Source organism: Scyliorhinus torazame, chromosome 7 (genome assembly GCF_047496885.1).
Source record: "Scyliorhinus torazame isolate Kashiwa2021f chromosome 7, sScyTor2.1, whole genome shotgun sequence".
Taxonomy (NCBI): Eukaryota; Metazoa; Chordata; class Chondrichthyes; order Carcharhiniformes; family Scyliorhinidae; genus Scyliorhinus; species Scyliorhinus torazame.
Window position 1 is genome coordinate 247833184 of NC_092713.1, and position 23197 is coordinate 247856380.

The following is a 23197-nucleotide window of genomic DNA, read 5'->3' on the forward strand; positions in this document are numbered from 1 at the left end:
CACTGTTGTTTGATATATATAAATGATCTGGAGGAAAACGTAGATGGTCTGATTAGCAAGTTTGCAGATAACACTAAGGTTGCAGATAGTAAAGGGGACTGTCAGAGAATACAGCAGAATATACATAGATTGAAGAGTTGGGCAGGGAAAGGCAGATGTAGTTCAATCCAGACAAATGCGAGGTGATATATTTTGGAAGATCAAATTCAGGTGTAAATTATACAGTAAATGGCAGAACCCTCAGGAGCATTGACATGAAGGGATCTGGACATTCAGGTCCATAGAATGTGGCAAAGCAGGTGGATAAGGTGGTCAAGAAGGCATACGGCACGCTTGCCTTCATCGGGGCATTGAGTACAAGAGTTTGCAGGTTATGTTACAGTTGTATAAAACTTTAGTTGGGCCGCATTTGGAATATTGCCTGCAGTTCTGGTCGCACTACCAGGACGTGGGTGCTTTGGAGAGAGTGCAAAGAAGGTTTACCAGGATGTTGCCGGGTCTGGAGGAGGTTAGCCAAGAGGAGAGGTTGAATTAACTCGGATTGTTTACGTTGGAAGGGGAGACGTGATTGAGATTACAAAATTTCGAGAGTTATAGCCAGGGTGAATAGTCAGACTCAATTACAAGGGGGCACAGTTTCAGGGTGAGAGGAGGAAAGTTTAGGGGAGATGTGCGAGGAAAGTTTTTCACGGAGACGGTGGTATGTGCCTGGAACACGTTGCCAGTGGAGGCAGTCACGATCGCAATGTTTAAGATGTATCTTGATAGACACATGAACGGGCAAGGAATGGAGGAATACAGATCGTTTGGGCAATAATTAGTAGGTCTAAGTAAGGAATCTGTATTGGTGCGGGCTTGGTGTGCGATAGGATCTGTTCTTGTGCTGTAATGTTCTTTGTTCTCTGAACTTGGGCTTTTAAAAAAACCTTACTGCAACAGATATAAAACACAGTATATATCAATTTCTTGCATCCATCACACACTGCTCGCAGCAATACCCAAGTCACCAGTACCACTTCTACAGCATATTTTGGGTCAGTTGCTTCCATTAGCTTCCTTCAGACTTCCCTTCCTTCTATAGTAATATTTCTCCACCTATTTATTATATATTCTTAATATAATATAGTCATTTGTGGTGGAACATTAGCTACTGTTTTTCAAAGCAAAGCTTGATATCAAATCAATACTGCTTTCTGATTTACTTCAGTCATGCTTCCTTCAACCTTGCTTCCTTCAACCTTGGAGGTGCCCTCCACTATCAATCTTGCCTCTTCAGCTGGCTTCCACAATAAAAATCAGTTTCATTTTTAATTGAAATGTTAATAAAATTCTGCTATGTGTGACATTTTACGCTCGTCTTATTCACTTTTGTCGTTACTGTTTTCTGTAGTTTTCTCCTATATTTCTAGCTTTACCATTTTATCTTTTGAGATTAAACTGGAGCTCAAAAGTATAAAGTGTCTGATTGGTTAAAAATGATTTTCTGGGGCAGCACGGTGGCACAGTGGTTAGCATTGCTGCCTCACGGCGCTGAGGTCCCGGGTTCGAATCCTGGCCCTGGGTCACTATCCGTGTGGAGTTTGCACATTCTCCCCATGTATTTGTGGGTTTCGCCCCCACAACCCAAAAGATGAGCAGGATTGGTGGATTGGCCACACTAAATTGTCCCTTAATTGGAAAAAAAATAATTGGGTGCTCTAAATTAATTATAAAAAATGGGGGGAAAAAACGATTTTCTAAGGCTAACTTATAGTTTTTCTAGCCAGTCAGGATATTGAATACTGGCTATCTGTCAGTGATCAGATTGAACTATGATGCAGTTTTCAGGTTGACGTTTGGTTCCCTGAATCTTTGATGGAATAACAGCATAGGGAGTGTTGGTAGCTCACGTTACCTTGCTGGTGGCACTTGACACAATTTAAAAAAAAAAAAAATGATTCACCCACCGTATTTGTAAATGCAGTTACTTTAAAATCTTGTTGCAACAACAACAGGGATGTTATTTAATAATGGGAACTAGCTCAATTACAGAAAAACTGCATTTGAAATGGTTGTGGCATGAGACAATTCATATATAGCAAACTTTGTGTCCATTGTGCTTGTTCTTTTGTGCATACCTAGTGAACTTCGTCTATACCCACCTTATCGGGCAGGACTTATTGCTCTCTTTGGTTGTTTCCAAATATGGCGGTCAATATGGTCGCCTTCCTTAATTCTCATTACGTTTGCTTTAGAGTCTTTCGATACCGCCACAAGGTTCAAACCCGAATACTGATCAAAGAGTCGGTACACCAGTTAGTTAGTTCAAAGTCTATACTATTTATTTACACACACACCAATATCTACTCATACACGAAATACTACAGACTAAAACTATCACTACTGCTGAAGCCTATACTTAGCTTGGGCGCCCACTCAGTCAGTGGAACAATGGCCGTTGTTCGGTTCTGAAGCTGCTGGGGTCGAAGTGCTAGAGGGGAACAGCTAAGGTCGTCCGTCTGGTAGCGAACGTTGACCTTGGACTTACTTGCTTCTGGTGGACGGGTCTCTCCGCTGTGAGAGCCAAGTCCAAGAGAGCGATTCTCTCTTGGGGCCGCCTTATACCCGAAGGGGGCTTCGTGCGCTTTTGGGTGGGCCTTGAACTTGGCCCCAATCAATTGGGCCATTTCTTGATCATTCGCATTGGTCCTGACCACTAAAGGGGTGGGTGCCCTGATGGCTGCGCGTGCCCTAGGTGGCCGTTGGCCTTCTTTGTTTTCTGCTTTCGTTTTGAGGAACTGGCGCGCGAGGTCTGGGGCCAGATCTGTTACTTAAATATCTTCCTTTGTTCCCGGAGATGGGCCGTCCATATGCTAATGAGCCTACAGTTTCAGTCTCGTCTGGGAGCTGTTTCTCCAATATGCATACAGGCTTTGTGCCTGTCTGCTTTCTTAGCATTGTCCATATTTCCCTGCAATCTTTGCAAATGTCCATTTTGTATTCTGGAAGTGGCCATCACAGATGTCGACACACCCTCCTTGTGAGCCTCAACGCGAAGCGTGAAGGATCACATTACCGCGTTGTCTTCGTTTTCCTCCCGAGTCAGGCACCCATAAGCACCCATAGGACAGTGCTCTGTCCTATGAATTGAAACTTTTACCTAAATTATTTTACTTACATACATCATTATAAAATTCTACGGGGCGCTATGACATTCAGGCATGCATTACAAAATTTAAAAAACTGGAACCTCTAGCTGTCCTTCACTAAATTAACCTCAATCAATCAAAATAATTTACAACATTTGAAACTACTATAGCAGCAACACAGGTCTCTCTGGCTTGGCAGTCAAGCACGGAGTTTTACATTTCTTTATTAAAACAAAACGAACGCACACAAAAAGCGGATGTACTTTAATTCACTTAAAGGGGTTGCGGGGTTTGTTGAAGTCTGAAAATAGGGGACCTGAGGGTGTATACCGGGGTGCGGGAGGCTTTCCTCTGCCATTTCCTGAGTCTAAGTGCCTGAACGACACTGCAGAGTATCGGCAGTACTAACAGTGCTTCCACAATGTAGGACTGGGAATACCAGGTGATGAACTTGTCACACCAGGTCGGTGTATCGGTAACTATCTCGGAGTTTAGTGTATGGCAGGGGTGAGAAACATTCACGGCCTGTGTGGTAGGGGTCGGGGGGTAGCGTCCGCGCGCAACTGGAGGGATCCCGCTAAGATCCAACTGTAGAGCGTGATGGTTGTCTTCATCTTTCCTTCTTTCTGTCTTTTCTTCTGACGTTCCCGAGTTCTATGGACACGAGCATAATTTCTGTTATTATCTTTTTTTAAATCCCATCTGTCTGTCCTTTATTGCCAATCACCCATTATAATTTAAACCAAATATTTGGGTGGAATCCCCGGGTAGGACGGTGACCAGTGCCGTATGTGGAGCGTAGCTGACCATATGGGGGTCCTCGGGCAGGGCGGGGATTAGTGCCGTTTCTCCACTGCCTGAGCGACCGGTAAGAATTTGTGGTTGTCGTGGGGGCTGCCTTTGTGCCTACTTCTACCTTCCAAGCAGAAGAGCAGTTATGATCGGTTGTCTGCGGACAAACTTGTTCCATTAGCTGCCATTGGGTGTTAAAAGAGTGGTGGCGTGGTGCCATGAAAACTTTAAGTGGACTAACAACATTTAACATTCACAATAACAAACAAACATACATAACAAACATGGTGCAAGTTCCATCAGAAATGGCACCGTAACTCCATCGGTTCCTTTTTACCATCATCTGGACACCTCATTGCTCTAAAGCGAACAGAGTCGCAAAGGGATTCTTTTGGTGGGAGTCAGACTCTATGTCATCATCTTCTCCCGGCTGCCATACTCTTGACTGGAGTAGGTGCGCTAAAGCTGCTTGGGGCGAATTGGGGTCCATCTCATCATTCTGGATGAGCCTGAATGAATTGTCTCGGTGCCAGAATCTTGTGTCGAGGTTGGAGCTGCTAGGGTTTAATCCGTAATCGTCGGGTGGTGGGTCTGGATCAGGGGCTTTAATGTACATTATTTCGAAGGGGTTGCTGGAATCATGTTCGGAATCACTGGGAGTGGGGCCTGGTGCAGGGGTGTAATCGTAGCGTGGTGTGCTGGGGCTGTCACTATTGCTGCTGGTTGAAGGAAGGGAGAGGTGGAGTCGTGCCTCTGGGGGTGGCGTCGAAGTCGTTTCTGAGGATGGGCTGGGCAGGTTGGGGGAGGGTAGGAACATGTCGGTCGTGGGCGGGGCGCGCTCATCTGCTGCTGCAAGCGAGATATGGGGTGCATGGTTGTTCTGCGAGCCATAAGCCTTTCAGCTGGTTTATGTGAAACCACGCAAACCTGCCATTCGGATAGGTGATCTTATACGCCGAGGGGCTGACTTTATCAGAGATGGAGTATGGTCCGGAAAATTTGGGGGAAAGGAATGAACTGGGGTTGTATAGGGATAGTATCACTTGCTGCCCTACTGCAAAGTCGGTGGCGTGTACCGTTTTATCAAAGCAAGCCTTGCTTTGTTTCTTCCGTGTGCCAAGCCTGACGGCTGCTGCAAGCTGGGCAGCCTTCACATTCTCAATAACCTGTTGTACTGCTTTCTCATGCGTGAGGGCGGTGACTGTGGGGCTGGCCAAATCCAGTCCTAATAAATATTCTGTGTCTTTCATGGGGTGTCCAGTCATGAGGGTGTGGGGGATGTATCTTGTGGATGTGGAGACTGTGTTTCGAATGAACATTAATGCAAATGGGAGAACTGTGTCCCAGGTGCTGTTGTGCTGTTGCACCATTTTTCTGAGGGTGTTGATCCCCAAATTTCTTTCTCTGTCAGTCTGGCCTCAATAAAAGTTGAGATGGATTTGCACGTAAAAAGAAGTTATTTATTTAGCTTGCAAGCTTAAATCATCTTACAGAAACGTAAGAGACATCCAGCCTCTTACACCCCAGAAAACGACTGAACTAAAAGACAAAGGGATCTCTGCAAAATCAATTCAAATGGTATCAAGTTTCACATACTCGACGGACATGGGTCAGCCTATGTCCCTCCTGACCTGTTCGATCTATTCTGATTGGCTCACTTCCAATCCCTTTCTCTGGCCCCTATCAATGCAGCATCACTCTCATAGACACACCTCTTCCTGCTTTTTCCATGCGGTCTCAAACCCCTTTGTCCCTAACTGCCAGAATCCAAGTGGCTTATTTCTACATTACATTAACTAGTATCTCTAAAGTAACTATTTTATATCACATTCGTCAAGGGTGGCTTTTAGAGTTCTGTTCATCCTTTCTACAACGCCGCTTGATTGGTGGTGGTATGCTATATGAAACTTTTGCTTTATTCCGAAAATTGTGAGGACGTTTTTCATCACGCGTCCTGTAAAATGGGAGCCTTGATCGGACTCTATACTGCGTGGGAGGCCCCATCTTGTAAAGATCTGCTGTGTTAGGATTTTAGCTGTCGTTTTGACAGTGTTTGTTCTGGATGGAAAAGCTTCCACCCATTTTGTGACGGTGTCGATGACCACCAACACATACTTAAAACCATTTCTGCAGGGAGGGTTGGGGTCCTATATAGTAGATTTGCAAATTCGTCCAGGGGCCATTAACAAGGCGGGTGTGACTAAGCTGAGCCTTTCTTGCATATCTGTCCGGATTGTTCTGGGCACAGATTAAGCAATTCTCAATGTAATGTGTAACATTGGCTATTAAATCAGGCCACCAGCAGAGGGGTCTGAGGTGGGCTAGGGTGGGTTCAATGCCCTAGTATCCATGATTGTCATGGAACTGACCGATAATTTGATTCCTGTCCTGGCTGAGGATTACATAATTGCCATCTTTTAGAATCACACCGTCATGTGTGGTTATCGTGTTTTTAAACTTATCATAAGGGGCTGGGAAGTTGCCTTTTAAAACTTCCCTGAGCTTCTCATCTTTCTTTTGAGACTTTGCCAAATCTTGAATGTTGGTCTGTGAGACCTGAACCGCGTGTACTGGGGTGCTTTCGGGGGGGATCCAAAAGTGACCATGTCTGGAACCTGCTTTTGCTAGGGTGTCTGCCTTAACGTTACCGGGGGGGGGGATGAACGATAATGACTGCAAACTTTGATGATTCCATATTTCCAATCTTTGGCTGTTTCCAGAATATGTTGGAGTAATGGGACTGAGGGTAGGGGCTTTCCGACTGCGGAAATGAATCCTCTAGTTTCCCACAGGGGTAGGAATTCTGTTAAACTGTTGCAGACATATAAACTGTCCGAATATATGTCGGCTGGGGTCGGAAACGAGTCGGGGTGATCTAGAATATAAGCTATGGCTGCCAGCTCTGCTGCCTGCGAGCCTAGATGTCCTGGCAATTTTTACGAAATCTCTTCTAGAGTGAGTCCCTGCGCGTCCTCTACATAAATGCCGCAGCCGGTGATTCTTTTCCCATTTAAAACTGTGGAGGAGCCATCCACATAGATTCTAAGGAGTGCGCATGTGTCTGTGAGCTGGGGTCTCTGGGGCGTAGTACCTGGTTTCCTGGGAGCTGACTTGGGTATAAAGGGCCTTGTATTATGTTTAGTGGTGATGATCTCACACTCATGTGGGGTACCTGCATAATGTAAATTATCAGCTAGGTAAGTGTGGGTCTTGGTTCTCTTAACTGTGATGTCCCGTCCCTGTAAAAGAAGGGTCCAACGGGCTGCGCGGATCAGGCTGACTGCCACCCTTAAGTCGACCATCTAGTAGTAGCTGTGTTGGGGTGTGTTCAGTGAGAACGGTGATGGCATTGAGTCCTGTAATGTGGGCGAAGTATTGTACTGCCCAAAAAACTGCGAGCGGGCAGGCAGAAAATCCTTGCTCGACTGGATCTAATACGTGTGAGGCGTATGCCACGGGGCATAATCGATCATGTCGTTCTTGGAGGAGCACGGGCAAAAGTGTTTGGTCGATAGTTGCAACCTCAATTGCGTACGGGGAAAGTGGATCTGGGACCGGTAATGCGGGGGCTGTGCTGAGGGCTCTTTTAAGGCATCCACGGCATCTGTGTGCTGTGGAAGCCATTCCCAAGGTGCTTGTTTCTTGAGAAGTTCGGATAGGGGTGCTGCTTTTGTGTGAAACCGTTGATGTGATTTCTGCAGTAGCCAGCCAGTCCTAGAAATGACCGGAGGATTGAGACATTATGGGGCAGCGGTAATTTGACGATCGAGTCGATCCTTTTCTGCTCGATCTCGCGTTTGCCATGTATGATTACTGTACCTAAGTAAATCACTTTCTCCTGTGAAATCTGGGCCTTCTTGGGGTTCACTTTACAGCCAATTTGTTGTAGGAATCCTAAACGTTCGGGAAGAAGCGAAATGTGCTCTCCCTTTCTGTCCGTTTGTAGTAGCAGATCATTTACATATTGGACCAAACAATCGGGTCGGGAAAATTTTGCTAATCCATTCGCCAGCTGTCGGTGGAAAATGGAGGGGGAGTTGTGGAAGCCTTGTGGAAGGCACGTCCACGTACACTGCTGTCCCTGGAATGTGAATGTGAATTTATATTGGCACGCTTCATCCAATGGAATAGACCAAAAGCCGTTGCTAATGTCCAAAACATTTTGACTGTAGTCCCTGTTTGAACATGGTCTTGGGACTCGTGGCTACGGTGGGGCTGCTACTGGGGTTACTTTGTTCAGTTCACGGTAATCACTGGTCAGTCGCCATGATCCATCGGATTTCCTGACGGGCCAAATTGGTGTGTTATTCGTGGAGGCTACTGATTGGAGTATGCCTTGATCAAGCAAACTCTGTATAACTTTTGAGATTTCTCCCTCTGCTCCTTGGGGAAAACCGTATTGCTTTTGGGGTCTGGGGTCGGGACCTGTAATATTCACTGAGCCAGCGATCTTGCCACAGTTGTGCTTGTGCTGTACAAATGCTGCTTTGTGTTGCTGCAGGACTTCCCTAACCTGTTTGTCCTGACTAATGGCTTGAGGGTCGAACCAGAAGTCTCCTACTGCGCTGATCCTATTTTTATACTCTCCAACTGTGAGCGTGGCAGGGGCTCGTGCTGCCTTTGCCATTCTCCATACACATTTATTTACCGGATCAAATGAGAGGTTGTGGGAGCTCATAAAGTCAATTCGTAAGATGTGTTCGGCTGTCTGCGGTAGATTGACCAGAACTACGGGGTGTTTAATTTTAATGTTCCCTATTTGGATTGCTACAGGGGCTGTGATGTGTCCCTGCTGTAAATGACCTTTAAAACCGCTGAGTGTAATGGTGTCTGTCGTGGGCCACGTGTCTCACTGAAACATCATGGAGGAATTGAGCATGGTGCAGGACCCTCCTGTATCCCAAAGGAATTCTACGGGGTGTCCCCGGACTGTGCCTGCAACTACCAGTCTACCGGACTTGTCCCAAAGGGTGTCGCAGACCCCAAGTTAGGGAGCCCGAACACCGTCAGTCGGTGCCGTTCATATCTGCGTTCTCAGAACGGGCACGAACGCTGTGGATTGGCTTTGCCCTAATCCTATTTAGGGTGCCTGTCTGTTGGTTTCTCTGCTGCTTCTGGGGCGCATTGCACTCTCGTACATAGTGTCCTAATTGTCCACAATTGTAACACTCCTGGGATTTGTGTTGCTGAGGGCTGTTCCTGCCCTCATTTACCCATGCGGGGTTCTGGTGCGTCCTAACTGGATGCATGTCTGCCTGTTCTTCCTGTTTTAACAAATGCGATTTTGCCTTAGATGGACTGTTCCCATGTGTGGGAATCTTTTCAAAACTCATTTCTCATTGTGGGCCTCGTCTGAGGGGTCGTAATTTGCGCAAGCTCCCTGTCCTGCGTCTGTCGCATGAGAGACTAGGATGCAAGTCCATTTGGCCATATTATCTGGGGACAAATGGGCGTGGGCTAATTCTCTGAATACTGCAGTAAAATGTATCCACAAGTGTCCGGCAAATGCTGTGGGGTGCTCTGTCTTCTTTTGCCTACACTCGTCTCCTTTGTTATAGCCGATCGCACCTAGGATCGCTATATGCATGTCTTGTAGGGTGCCTCCTCCTACATTCTGTGGGTCGGGAAGGGCTGCCAAGACCGAAGGGTCGAGGCTTAAAACTGTGAGCTTCACTTGCTCCTTTTCATCCAGGCCGTACATGGTCGCCTGCTATTTTACACTACAAAGAACTGGTCAGGGCCTGATGTGGGTAGGAAAGGTGTAATTCTATCACACGCGTCTCTTAATTGAGTGACGGTTAACGGGGTAGTGTATAGGAAATCCGAGTCTCCTTCTGCTGCGGCCCTGCGATGTGTGGTTACAGGGTTCATAGGGGTGTATTCTGCTTGTGCAGTCGGGGATTGGGGTGCTTTTCTTTTATGGGGTTTTTCCTGTGTGCATGTCCCATGTAGATATCTATGGGCAGTCTCATTTAACTCCTGCCAATCGGGGCCGTTTTCCTGGTCTAACTGGGGTCCAAACGTGCTCTGAAACCCATTCTGAACAGCAAGCAGAGATTGCAATTCTGCAATTTGCTTCCGGCACTTTGCGTGATCTACCGAGCTCTGCCTTTGTTCAGTTGTGGAAGTGTGGAGTGCTCGTAGGGCTGCTTTTAAGTCGTTGCACTGTTTCTGCGACTGCTCGACCTGTTGTTCGGTTTCCTGCCTTACCAACTGATGCGCAATCAATTACTCTCAAGACGAAGTGATTCATAACTGAAGGCTTAAATCTGCTAGAACTCTTCCCCAGCAGCTTCGATACAGAAAGTGAAGGCTGCTGGGACGGCACCGGTTCTTATACTCCGCCTCTCAGGGCGGAGCTACGTACATCAGCCAATGGTAGACTCCTGGGTCTAACCAATGGTCATCCACCTCTCAGGTACTGCAATACCTGGTGTTACCGCATTCACCCCCTGTTAAAAAAGAGCCCGGCGGGGTGATGGCCAGCGTTAATAGTCACCTTTCGCATGGTATGACCAGGTATGGAGGCACCGTGATGTCGAGGGTATTAACGAAGTGTTCATAATGCAGCAATCAGTCGATCGGCTGGCCTGGTCGTCCTTCTGGAGCGTCTGGGCTTCGGCGGTGATTCTGATGGTGGTCCCGGCAGTTGCGACTCCGGGAGCGTGATGTTGTCCTCCCAGGCAGCTTCGTCACCACTAGGCGACGCTGTTGGGGCAAAAGGTGGACAGGGGGGGAAAGTGCCTGTAAGGGGCGTCGGTGTGTGTTCGGGCCTACTGACACTCCAGCTCGGTGCTGTGGGGGTGGGGGCTTTGGTTCGGGTGCGCGTGGGGTTCCGGCGGGCGCCAGGTCCCGAAGGGAGACCGTGTCTTGCCGGCCGCCAGGGAATGCTACGTAGGCGTACTGGGGGTTGGCGTGCAGCAGGTGGACTCTCTCGACCAACGGGTTCGACTTGTGCACCCTCACATGTTTCCGAAGCTGGATGGGTCCGGGTGTCGCTAGCCAGGTCGGGAGTGAGGTCCCGGAGGAGGACTTCCTGGTGAAAACGAGGAGACGTTCATGAGGTGTCTTGTGGTTGTACAGAGCAGTGACCAGATGGAGTGGAGGGCCACCGGGAGGACTTCCTGCCTGCGGGAGACTGGGAGATTCCTGGACTGTAGGGCCAGCAGGATGGTCTTCCAGACCGTTCCGTTCTCTCTCTCTCTACCTGCCCGTTTCCCCGGGGGTTGTAACTTGTCGTCCTGCTTGAGGCGATGCCCTTGCTGAGCAGGAATTGACGCAGTTTGTCGCTCATAAAGGAGGACCCCCTATCACTGTGAATGTATGCGGGGAAACCGAACAGTGTAAAGATACCCTGGAGGGCCTTGATGACGGTGGTTGTGGTCATGTCTGGGCAGGGGATGGCGAATGGGAACCGGGAGTACTCGTCAATCACGTTAAGGAAGTATGTGTTGCGGTCGGTGGAGGGGAGGGGGCCTTTGAAATCCATGCTGAGACGTTCAAAGGGACGGGAAGCCTTTATCAGGTGCGCCCTCTCTGGCCGGTGAAGTGCGGTTTGCACTCCGCGTAGATTTGGCAGTCCCTGGTGACCGTCCTGACCTCCTCAATGGAGTAGGGCAGGTTGCGGGTCTTGATAAAATGAAAAAAACGAGTGACCCCCGGGTGGCAGAGGTCCTTGTGGAGGGATCGGAGGCGGTCCACTTGTGCGGTGGCACATGTGCCGCGGGACAGGGCATCAGGAGGCTCATTTAGCTTCCCCGGACAAGATCTCGTAATTGTAGGTGGAGAATTCTATCCTCCACCGCAAGATCTTGTCGTTCTTCATCTTGCCCCGCTGCGTATTATCGAACATGAAGGCAACCGATCGTTGGTCCGTGAGGAGAGTGAATCTCCTGCCGGCCAGGTAATGCCTCCAGTGTCGCACAGCTTCTAATATGGCCGAGGAGTGGCGACCTTTGGAAACATGGAGGGTACGGGAGAAGGACGCCACAGGCCTGCCTGCTTGGTTGAGGGTGGCCGCCAGAGCTACGTCGGGCGCATCGCTCTCGACCTGGAAGGGGAGGGACTCGTCGACGGTGCGCATCGTGGCTTTTGCAATGTCTGCTTTGATGCGGCTGAAGGCCTGGCGGGCCTCCTTCGACAGGGGGAACGTTGTAGACTGGATCAGGGGTCGGGCTTTGTCTGCATAGTTGGGGACCCACTGTGCGTAATAGCTGAAGAACCCGAGGCAGCGCTTTAGGGCCTTGGGGCAGTGAGGGAGGGGGAATTCCATGAGGGGGCGCATGCGCTCAGGACCGGGGCCTATGACTCCACTTCGCACTGCGTAGCCTAGAATGGCTAGACGGTTGGTGCTAAACGTGCATTTATCCTTATTGTATGTCAGGTTAAGGATTTTCGCGGTCTGGAGAAATTTGCGGAGGTTGGTGTCGTGGTCCTGCTGGTCATGGCCGCAGATGGTGACGTTGTCCAGATACGGGAACGTTGCGCATAAGCCGTACCGGTCAACCATTCGGTCCATCTCTCGCTGGAAGACCGAGACCCCGTTCGTGACACCGAAGGGAACCCTTAAAAAATGATAGAGCCGCCCATCTGCTTCGAAGGCAGTGTACTGGCGGTCACTATTACGGAGGGGCAGCTGGTGGTAGGCAGACTTGAGGTCCACCGTGGAGAAAACCTTGTATTGCGCGATCCTGTTCACCAGATCGTCTATACGGGGGAGCGGGTACGTATCCAGCTGCGTAAACCTGTTGATGGTCTGACTGTAGTCAATGACCATCCTATGTTTCTGCCCGGTCTTTACCACCTCTACCTGAGCTCTCCAGGGACTATTACTCGCATCGATGACGGCCCTCACACACGAGAAAGCAGTAGAACTATTAGTGGCGAATGTTAAAACGGCTCAGCTAGCAGCCACAGTGAAATTGGGCACAAGAATGAAACAGAGCAAGGCCTGTTTCGATAAAACAGTGCATGCGACTGAGTTCAGTGTAGGACAGCAAGTCATGCTCTCCGTATACAACCCCAGCACATTCCTGTCACCAAAGTACTCGGGTCCGTACTCCATTGCGGACTAAGTAAGCCCTTCCATCTACAAAATAAAGTACCCCAATGGAAAGACTGCGTGGTTCCATATCAACCAGCTGGAGGCATATGGAACACAGTCTAAGACGCACACCACGTCATGCTCGACGCAACAGACCCCGCCCTGCCCACAGCCAACGTAACCCTCCCCTCCCCCAACACGTCCAGCCCAGCCACGGACTCATCCTCGACTCCACTCTCGAAATATACACTCTGCCCTGAACGCCCACAGACAGCAGCGACAGCGACTGTGACTCGGACAATAGCCACAGCACACCTCCCTACTATTCTCATGCAACAGGACCGACACCCAGCGAATCTGACCACGATTCGAGCGATCCCTTTATGATCACTTTCCTAAACAAACCCCACCACCGACCTACAATGACGACCACGATTCCGTCCCCACAGAACTAGACACCACCTTTTGGCACCGAGATAATTCGTACAGACTCGTCTGGAATGACGAGAGCGATCCAAAATCACACCATGCAGCCCTATCAGCCCTGATACACTCGAGAGTTTGGCATCCGGGAGAAGATGACGACTTTGAGTCTGACTCCCAAAACGAGAACCCCTTTGCGACCCTGTTCGCAACCGATAACTGAGGTGTCCAGATGATGTTTTAAAAGGAACCGCTTGGGAGAAAACGGTGTCCTTTCTGATGGAACCTGCAGCATGTTTGATGTTGCTTGTACTTGTACTGTTACATGTTGTATGTTAGACCGGAAAAAAGTTTTTCCACGGCCCCACGACACCACCCTTCTGACGCCCACTGGCAGTCAGAGAAACTAGTTTGGCCAGATGCTAGTTCAGCGGAACTAGTTTGTCCGCAGAGACTTGTTACTGTCCCAGACGCCAGTTCAGAGGAACTCGTCTGTCGACTGAAACACAGACCCCGTTCGTAACTGCCCTTCTGGTTCGACGGTCGAACCAATACAGCAACCCTCCACGATGACTACATTTCTTGCCCGTTCTTGTCGGTTGCTCAGGCAGTGGAGTAACGGCATTGGGACCCGCCCTGCCTGGGAACCCCCCTCTGGTCAGCTACGCTCGGGTAGGGCACACACGGCATTGGTCGCCGTCCTACCCGGGGACCCCATCCAAATCGTACCCGTCGTGGCCCATTTCGGCAAAGTTTTGTTTTGTTTTCAGGTGACCCTTAGGTTGCCAACCTTATGCTATTTACATCCTCAAACATTTGGATGGTAAATCGCTCAGTCTGCGAGACGACTCGCACTGGTTCATCATTTGTAAGTGACTCGCACTGGTTCATCATTTGTAAGTGTCTTGTCCTGAAATTCGTTTTTTGGAGAAAGAAAAATGAGGGAGTCACACATAGTGACCAATTATAAAGGGAGTAATTGGCACTAAAGGACAGACCGGCTATCATACGAGATATTAAACCAAGATAGTAACAGACACTATGCTTGATCCCACAGAACTCCAGAAGCTCCAGGACCAGAGAAAAGAGAAGAGTAGAAAAGAGTGAAAGAAGAAGAACCATGAAGACATCCTCCGCGTGGCTCATAACCCTAATGGACATTTGGTTGTGCGCGAACACGAACCCCCTGACCTCAACTCCCCCAGCCGTTAATGTTTCACTTCCCCACAGTACCCAGAGCCCAGTCGCAAGCGACACCACACCATCTTGGTGTGACAGGTTTATAACCTGGTACTCCCTGTCCTACTGATAGAATCCCTATTGGTATTGGCGATACTCTGCTGCATCGTGCAGACTATTCGTCTGAGAAAATGGAGGAGAGCCTACCGCACTCGCACCCCGGTATATAGGATAAGATCCCCTATTTTCGGATATGATCAGACACCCGACCCCCGCGATCTATAATAAAGAGCATTCGTTTGCGATTTGTTGTAAATAAAGAAATGTTCATGAGCAATTGTACAATCCTGAGCTTGACTGCCAAGCCAGAAAATTTGTATAATACTGCTATGATTTTGTTTGTATGGTTTAGGAAGTTAGTGCGATGAAATGTTTGAGTGAGTGTAGTTTATTAAGGATAGTTAGAGGTTCCGATTTTCTTGTGTTGTAATGCATGTCCCTATTTGACATAGCGCCCTCAGAATTGTCAGTTAAAATTTTTTTGCATAGTTATGGTCAGTGTAAAGGCCATAGGAGAGTGCTCGCCGGGTCAGGCAATGAAAAACAACGTAGTTATGTGATCCTTCATGCTTCGCGTTAGGATCACAAGGAGGGTGTGTAGCCACCTGGGTTGGCCAAGTCCCGATTTTAAAATGGAGAACAACAAAGGCTGAAGGGAAATTCAGCCAACACAGGCAGAAACTAGCAGGTGCAAGTTACTGCGTATTAAACTCTGCAAAAGTCCAGACAGCATCGATACAAGCAGCCATCTGCATAATAATGTAGCAGCCATCTACATACTAATGAGCGATCCCCGGGAACAATCGAAACATTTGGGAGAAACAAAGCCAAGCCAGACTCCCTGGCGCCAGCAGGAGCCAACACAAAAGAGGTTAACGGATACCTCAAAACCGCCCATCGATCAGGGAACCGCTCAATATTGGAGAAATCGAACCAAGCGATTGGAATGAAGTCCAATCACTTGGAACCAGGTACAGGGTCCGCCCCGAAAGGCGGGAAGCCCCTGGGGACTATAACGTTAAGCCCCCAAGTTCAAATCGGTCTTCTTGACCGGGTAACTCAGAAACGCGAACCAACCCTTGACAGCGACTGGTGCAGCTTCCGCCAATATCCAGTAAGTCTTAAGTCAACGCTCGCTACGAGATAGGCGCTCCTAGCTACCATTCCGTACCAACTTCGAATCCTGCAGACTCAGAACCCGAACGAAAGGCCATTTGTTCCCCTGACCTGGTGGGCCAGTCCGAAGCTAAGTATAGGCCTGTTAATTGTAGAAGTAGCTTAGAAGTAGAATTTGTGCATGAGTAGCGATTACTGTTTATAATAAATGTCCTTTGATTTGAATCTTACTAATCGGTGTATTGAGTTATTGATCATTACTTGAACTTGAACCTCGTGGCGGTATCATAAAGATACCTGGTGACTCGAGAGCAAAGGCTATAAAACAGAGCCAATTGAACCAACCAAAAGTTAGCAACATCACCGACCAACGTCGGTCGCCTATATATTCGATAACGCACAACGCGGCAAAATAAAGAATGATAAAATTCTGAGGTGGAGGATCGAACTCTCCACTTTCACGTACGATATTACATATCGTCCGGGGAAGCTCAACGGGTCCCCAGATGCCCTGTCCCACGGCACGTGCGCCAACGCGCAGAAAGACCGTCTGCGGGCCATCCACGATGACCTCTGCCACCATGGTGGTCACCCGGGTTGCCCATTTCATCAAGTCCCGCAACCTACTTTACTCCACCGAGGAGGTGAAGGCCATGACCAAGGCTTGCCAGATCTGTGCGGCATGCAAACCACACTTCTATCGACCAGACAAGGCTTGCCTGGTAAAGGCCACTGGGACCTTTGAGCAACTAAGCGTGGACTTCAAAGGGCCCCTCCCGTCCACCAACCGCAACACCTACTTCCTCACTGTATTCAACGAATTCTCCCGCTTCCCATTCGCTGTCTCCTGCCCTGATATGACCTCTGCCTCCATAATCAAGGCACTGCACAGCATCTTCACCCTGTTTGGTTTCCCTGCTTATATCCACAGTGACCGGGGTACATCGTTCATGAGCGATGAGCTGTGTCAGTATCTGCTCAACAAGGGCATCGCCTCGAGCAGAACGACCAGCTATAACCCGCGGGGAAATGGGCAGGTCGAGAGGGAGAACGCAACAGTTTGGAAGGCTGTTCTTCTAGCCCTACGGTCAAGAGGTCTCACAATCGCCCGCTGGCAGGAGGTTCTACCCGATGCCCTACACTCCATTACGTCGCTCCTCTGTACGGCCACGAACGAGACCCCTCACAACCGTTTGTTTGTCTTCCCTAGGAAGTCCACCTCTGGGGTCTCGCTTCCACGTTGGCTGTTGACTCCAGGACCAGTTCTACTCTGGAGGCACATGAGGAGCCATAAAACATATCCGCTGGTCGAGAGAGTCCAACTATTACACGCAAACCCTCAATACGCCTACATTGAGCACCCCGATGGCAGGCAGGACACCGTTTCCCTGCGAGACCTGGCACCCGCTGGCTCGCCCACCGATGCCCCCCCTTCCACCGACGCTCCCTCCCGCCACCGGCTGTCTACTCCGACAGCATTCCCCCCCCCCCCCATAGCGCCCCCCTCCACCCCCAGCCGGCGCCGGCACCAATCACCCTAGTCACCCTGGATACCCCCCTGCTCCAACGCGGGCAAGGGCTCAGACAACCGTGCTCCTGGATATACCCTACCGAGGACGACCGTATCCGCCGCACCACTGCCGGAGCTGAGAAGGTCGACACGGGCAATCAGACACCCAAAAGACTGAACTTGTAATTCCACTTCTCCCCTGACGGACTATGCGTTTTTTAAAGCAGGGGGTGAATGTGATGAATGATATCTGTATACATATGTACCTTTAATGCGTAGGCCCCTTCAAGACCGGGTTTGGAACCCTGGGGGACTCCACCACTGGCACCGCCCCCAGAAAGCTGTATATAAGGTTACGTTCAGTAGACAGCGTGCAGTGAGCACACACATCTCAGCAGCTGTCTGGTTTTCTGGTTATTAAAGCCTTTGTATTATCAAACTCCTTTCCTGAGCTGTAATTGAGGGTATTTCACCTTCATTGCCATTTTTCTCTATCTATGGGGTTTCGACCGAATTTGGAACGGGGTGATAAAGTGGTGATGTAAACATGGGTACGGCTTATGCTAATAGGGGCTGGTTTAGCACACTCGGCTAAATCGCTGGATTTTAAAGCAGACCAAGGCAGGCCAGCAGCACGGTTCGATTCCCGTACCAGCTTCCCCGAACAGGTGCCGGCATGTGGTGACTAGGGGCTTTTCACAGTAACTTCATTGAAGCCTACTTCTGACAATAAGCAATTTTCATTTCAATTCAATTTCCAGCCTACAGAACTCCCGACAGTTTTACGCAACAAAATCTCTCAGGTTTACCTTATATTCCTGTTAGTGCGCATGCATTAACACACTTCTGAATCTTGGAGGTTTCATCAGTATCGTTCTTACACTTGTGGTTTTTCTGTTTCCAATTGGATTCTAATTCAAATTGGGGTTCTCTCAGAGTGACTAGGCCACTTCTAGGTCGAGTCCCACCAGAGTTGCCAGTAAATGTTGCTCTCTTTGGTTGTTTCTAAATAAGGCGGTCAATATGGTCGCCTTCCTTAATTCTAATTACGTTTGCTTTATAGTCACCAGGTATCTTTCGATACCGCCACGAGGTTCAAACCCGAATACTGATCAAAGAGTCGGTACACCAGTTAGTTAGTTCAAAGTCAATACTATTTATTTACACACACACACCAATATCTACTCATGCACGAAATACTACAGACTAAACTCTCACTACTGCTGAAGCCTGTACTTAGCTTCGGGCGCTCACTCAGTCAGAGGAACAATGGCCGTTGTTCGGTTCTGAGGCTGCTGGGGTCGAAGTGGTAGAGGGGAACAGCTAAGGTCGTCTGTCTGGTAACGAGCGTTGACCTTGGACTTACTTGCTTCTGGTGTAGCTGGTGGACGGGTCTCTCTGCTGTGAGAGCCAAGTCCAAGAGAGCGATTCTCGTTTGGGGCCTTCTTCTTATACCCGAAGGGGGCTTCGCGCGCTTTTGGGTGAGCCTTGAACTTGGCCCCAATCAATTGGGCCTTTTCTTGATCATTCGCATTGATGCTGACCAATAAAGGGGTGGGTGCCCTGATGGCTGGGTGTGTCCTAGGTGGCCGTTGGCCTGCTTTGTTTTCTGCTTTCGGTTTGGGGAACTGGCGCCGCGAGGTCTGGGGCCAGATCGGTTACTTAAGTATCTTCCTTTGTTCCCAGAGATGGGCCATCCATATGCTAATGGGCCTACAGTTTCAGTCTCGTCTGGGAGCTGTTTCTCCAATATGCAGACAGGCTCTGTACCTGCCTGCTTTCTTAGCATTGTCCATATTTCCCTGCAATCTTTGCAAATGTCCATTTTGTATTCTGGAAGTGGCCATCCCAGATGGCTACAGACTGAATGCCAAATACTTTCTCAAAAGGACAGTAGTAAGAGAGCCTCACATATCAATCTTGTTGCACTCCCAGTAACTGATTATAAAATATTTGCACATGCCTCGTAAATTGGATTGTGAAGTTGAAAGTAAAAAGCAAATAATCTGGCAAACCAAGAGAAACTTTTAAATAAAAGATAAATGCTTTGTACTTTGTTTCTTCAGTACACACTAAAATATTAACCTTCACTAAGTTTTATTAATCTTGACTAGTTTTAGGATTGGGAAGGTATACTTATCAATTGATCTTAACTAATGATCTGTGATTGTCTTTTGCAGTTCCCTTACTGTGATGGTGCTCACGTGAAACACAATCTGGAAACTGGAGATAATGTTGGACCTTTGATCTTAACAAAATTACTTTAAGTCATGGAATACTCTGGAATCTTTTCTATACATTGAAATTACAAAGTTTTTGTAATTTTTGTTCAAGAAGTTGCAAAAAATATGGTGTCTTTTATGTTAAGATTTCATCACCATATTTTTCAAACCATATAGTCCAAGAATGAATAAAAATAAATAATAAGCCACTTTACAGAATGAATTCCTTCTCTTAAGTGTGGATGCATGAAAGTGTGTTATGGACTTTTATATTTGTTTAAATAGGTGAAAGAAATGTTTTAAATCCAGTTACAAATTTCAAATTATACTGTTAATCTTTTAAAAATTTGTGTACAAGATGAGGTTCCATTAATAATGCAATAGCGTAACAATGCTTGTATTATGTTGTCTGTGTACAAAAATATTTAAGTTGATAATTCACAATTTTTTCATGTGATTCAATAAACATACGCTATGGTATCTGTAAAATAATATCTCTTTGGTGGTAATCTGGAGAAGTGTAGTTGGATTTAGTAACTTTGTCATTTTAGATTTGAATATTTTTTTTAAGATCAGATTTTCCTTTGAAGAAGTATACCTTTTTAATAAATAGAACCAAACTGTTGAGGCTGGTGAGGTGGACAGTGAGGACAAGGGGAACCCTCTTTTGGTTCTGAGAGAGAGGGGATGGGGTATGGGCAGAAGTGCAGGAAATGGGCTGGACATGGTTTACGGCACTGTCAATCACAGTGGGGGGGGGGGGGGGGGGTGGAATTCTTGTTTGAGGAAAAAGGAAGACGTCAGCAGCACCGTTGTGGAAGGTAGCATCATAGGGACAGATGTGACCAAGACTGAGAAACTTCTGATATGAAAAAGAGGTATCAAGGGAAGACCTTTTAGGTTGGGGACATGATCAATGGTGCTTCGTGCCATTGAAGATCAAGAGGGAACTGGTTGGGCCATTTTTGGGTGTGAATATTTGTACCACTTAGGCTGACTAAATTTGGGTATTGTGCAAATCTGACGCAGGCTACTTTATTGGAAGCGTTCTGAATGGCACCAATAACCGATTCATCAGGAAACAGCTATGACAAGGAAGGTAATGCAGCTGAAGATGGTGGTTCTGGGGGCATTTCCCCAGGGAATTCGTAAAATGATGGCCTACGGCTATAATGATTAGCCTTCAACAATAACTTCCTTTGTACCAGGTATGACTCCCAACCACTGGAAAATTCTCCCATTGGATCCAGAACTCCTTAGTGCAATACTTGATTGAAAGATTCCTTAATGTCAAAGACAGTCACCTGTCCTCGACATTCCTCTTTGGAGCCAGATCAGATGTGGTAAGGTCTGGAGCCAAGTGAATCCAAGTTGAGCATGGAAAGGAGATTATTAATAAAATATTTATTACTTGCTAGTACTGTTGATAACTCCATGTGTCACTAAATCTAATGATTGGGACGGGTAGAAGGATGGCACAGTGATTAGCACTTCAGCCTCACGGCACCAAGGACCCAGGTTCGATCCTGGGTCACTGTCCGTGCGGAGTTCACACATCCTCCCCATGTGTGCATGGGTCTTACCCCTACAACCCAAAAGGATGTGCAGGGTAGATGAATTGGCCATGCTAAATTTCCCCTTAATTTGAAAAAAAAAATTGGGTACTCTAAATTTATAAAAGAAACAATAAAACTAATGAATGGGAGGAGGTTGACGGGCTTCATAATTGATCAGGTAGGATTATGCTGATTTATTTTTTCTCGAAAGGACACCAGCCTCTGCCGCTCCAACCTTGCAGTCCATTCCATACGTGCTTTATAGGAGATTATCTCCCCCCTAATAACCACGTTAAGGGCTTCCACAGCACAGAGCTAGACTTGCTCTTGTTCAACTTGATATATTCCTCAATGGCAGAGGATATATATTTGCAAAATCCTTTATCTGCTAACAATGTCATATCCAACCTCCATGGCAAGCACTGAGAGAGACATGACTAGAACCAAGACAACAAGGTGTGGAGTGTGATCCGGGTTCACGATAGCCAAATCCCACACCCTCTTCATGCAGGGGCAAGGAGACCTACCCACCAGAAAAAAGTTAATCCGTGATTGCACCTGATGGACATGGAAAAAACCAAAATATCCTTATCCTTCAGATGTCAGAAAATGCTACTGATCTGCCTCCTCCCCAGCCCCCACCCCCATCTGCTCCATAAAAGTCAACAACGCTTTTCTGATTTAAAGAATGGCTTAAAGGGATATGGGCAACAGGTGGGGAGGTGAATTTGAGACCAGGAAGAGATCAACTATGATCTGATTGAATGGCGGAGAAGGCTCGAAGGGCTGAATTGCCTACTTTAAAATTCATTTACGGGTTGTGGACATTGCCGGTTTGGCCAGCATTATTGCCCATCCATAATTGCCCTTCAAAAAGTGATGGTAAGTTGCCTTCATGAACCACTGCAGTCCTTGAAATGTAGGTACACCCACTGTGCTGTTAGAGAGGGAGTTCCAGGATGTTGCTCCAGCGACTGAAGGAACGGCAATATATTTCCAAGTCAGGGCGGTGAGAGACTTGGAGAGACTGCAAAGCTTAGATCTGGTGCGTTCATTATGGAATCGGTTAGCTCTGTCTTACACGCTGCTGCTGTTTGGCACACAAGTAATCCTGTGTCGCAGATTCACCAAGTTGACACCTCATTATTCGGTATGCCTGTTGTTGCTCCTGGCATGCTCTCCTGCACTCTTCATTGAACTAGGGTTCAACCCCTGGCTTAGTGGTAATGGTAGAGTGGGGGATATGCCAGGCCATGAGGTTGCAGGTTGTGGTTGAATACAATCCTGCTGTTGCTGATGGCCCACAATGCCCATGGAATCATAGAATCTACAGTGCAGAAGGAGGCCATTTGGGCCATCGAGTCTGCACCGGCCCTTGAAAAGAGCACACCTCTACCCTATCCCCATGACCCAACTTAACCTTTTTGTACATCAAGGGGCGATTTAACATGGCCAATCAACCTAGCCTACACAGCTTGGGACTGTGAGAGAAAACCAGAGCACCTGGACGAAACCCACGCAGACATGGACAGCACAGTAGCATAGTGGTTAGCACTATGGCTTCACAGCACCAGGGTCCCAGATTCAATTCCTGGCTTGGGTCACTGTCTGTGCGGAGTCTGCACGTTCTCCCTGTATCTCCGTGGGTTTCCTCCGGGTGCTCTGGTTTCCTCCCACAAGTCCCACAATCAGGGCAGCACTGTAGCACAAGTGATTAGCACTGTGGCTTCACAGCACCAGGGTCCCAGGTTCGATTCCCTGCTGGGTCACTGTCTGTGTAGAGTCTGCACGTTCTCCCGTGTCTGCGTGGATTTCCTCCAGGTGCTCCAGTTTCCTCCCACAGTCCAAAGACGTGCAGGTTAGGTGGATTGGCCATGATAACTTGCCCTTAGTGACCAAAAAAGGTTAGGAGGGGTTATTGGGTTACGGGGATAGTACTTAAAGTGGGTCGGTGCAGACTCGATGGGCCGAATGGCCTCCTTCTGCACTGTATGTTCTATGTCCCGAAAGATGTGGTATTAGATATTTGGACATTCTGAATTTTCCCTCTGTGTACCCGAACAGGCACTGGAATGTGGCGACTAGGGGCTTTTCACAGTAACTTCATTGCAGTGTTAATATAAGTCTAATTGTGACAATGAAGATTATTATAGAAATTATAGAAAGTA

The 23197-nt window shown here is 48.0% G+C and overlaps 1 protein-coding gene across 1 annotated transcript in view; it reads left to right on the forward strand.

Annotated features, from left to right (window-relative positions):
- The window catches only part of LOC140427467 (CDGSH iron-sulfur domain-containing protein 1), a 45271-nt gene extending 25331 nt beyond the window's left edge, over positions 1 to 19940 (forward strand). The window contains exon 3 of the mRNA XM_072512989.1: positions 19432 to 19940. Coding sequence (XP_072369090.1) covers positions 19432 to 19518 — 87 coding nt within the window. The 3' untranslated portion in view covers positions 19519 to 19940. The remainder of the gene's footprint in view (positions 1 to 19431) is intronic.
- Positions 19941 to 23197: the final 3257 nt, after the last annotated feature.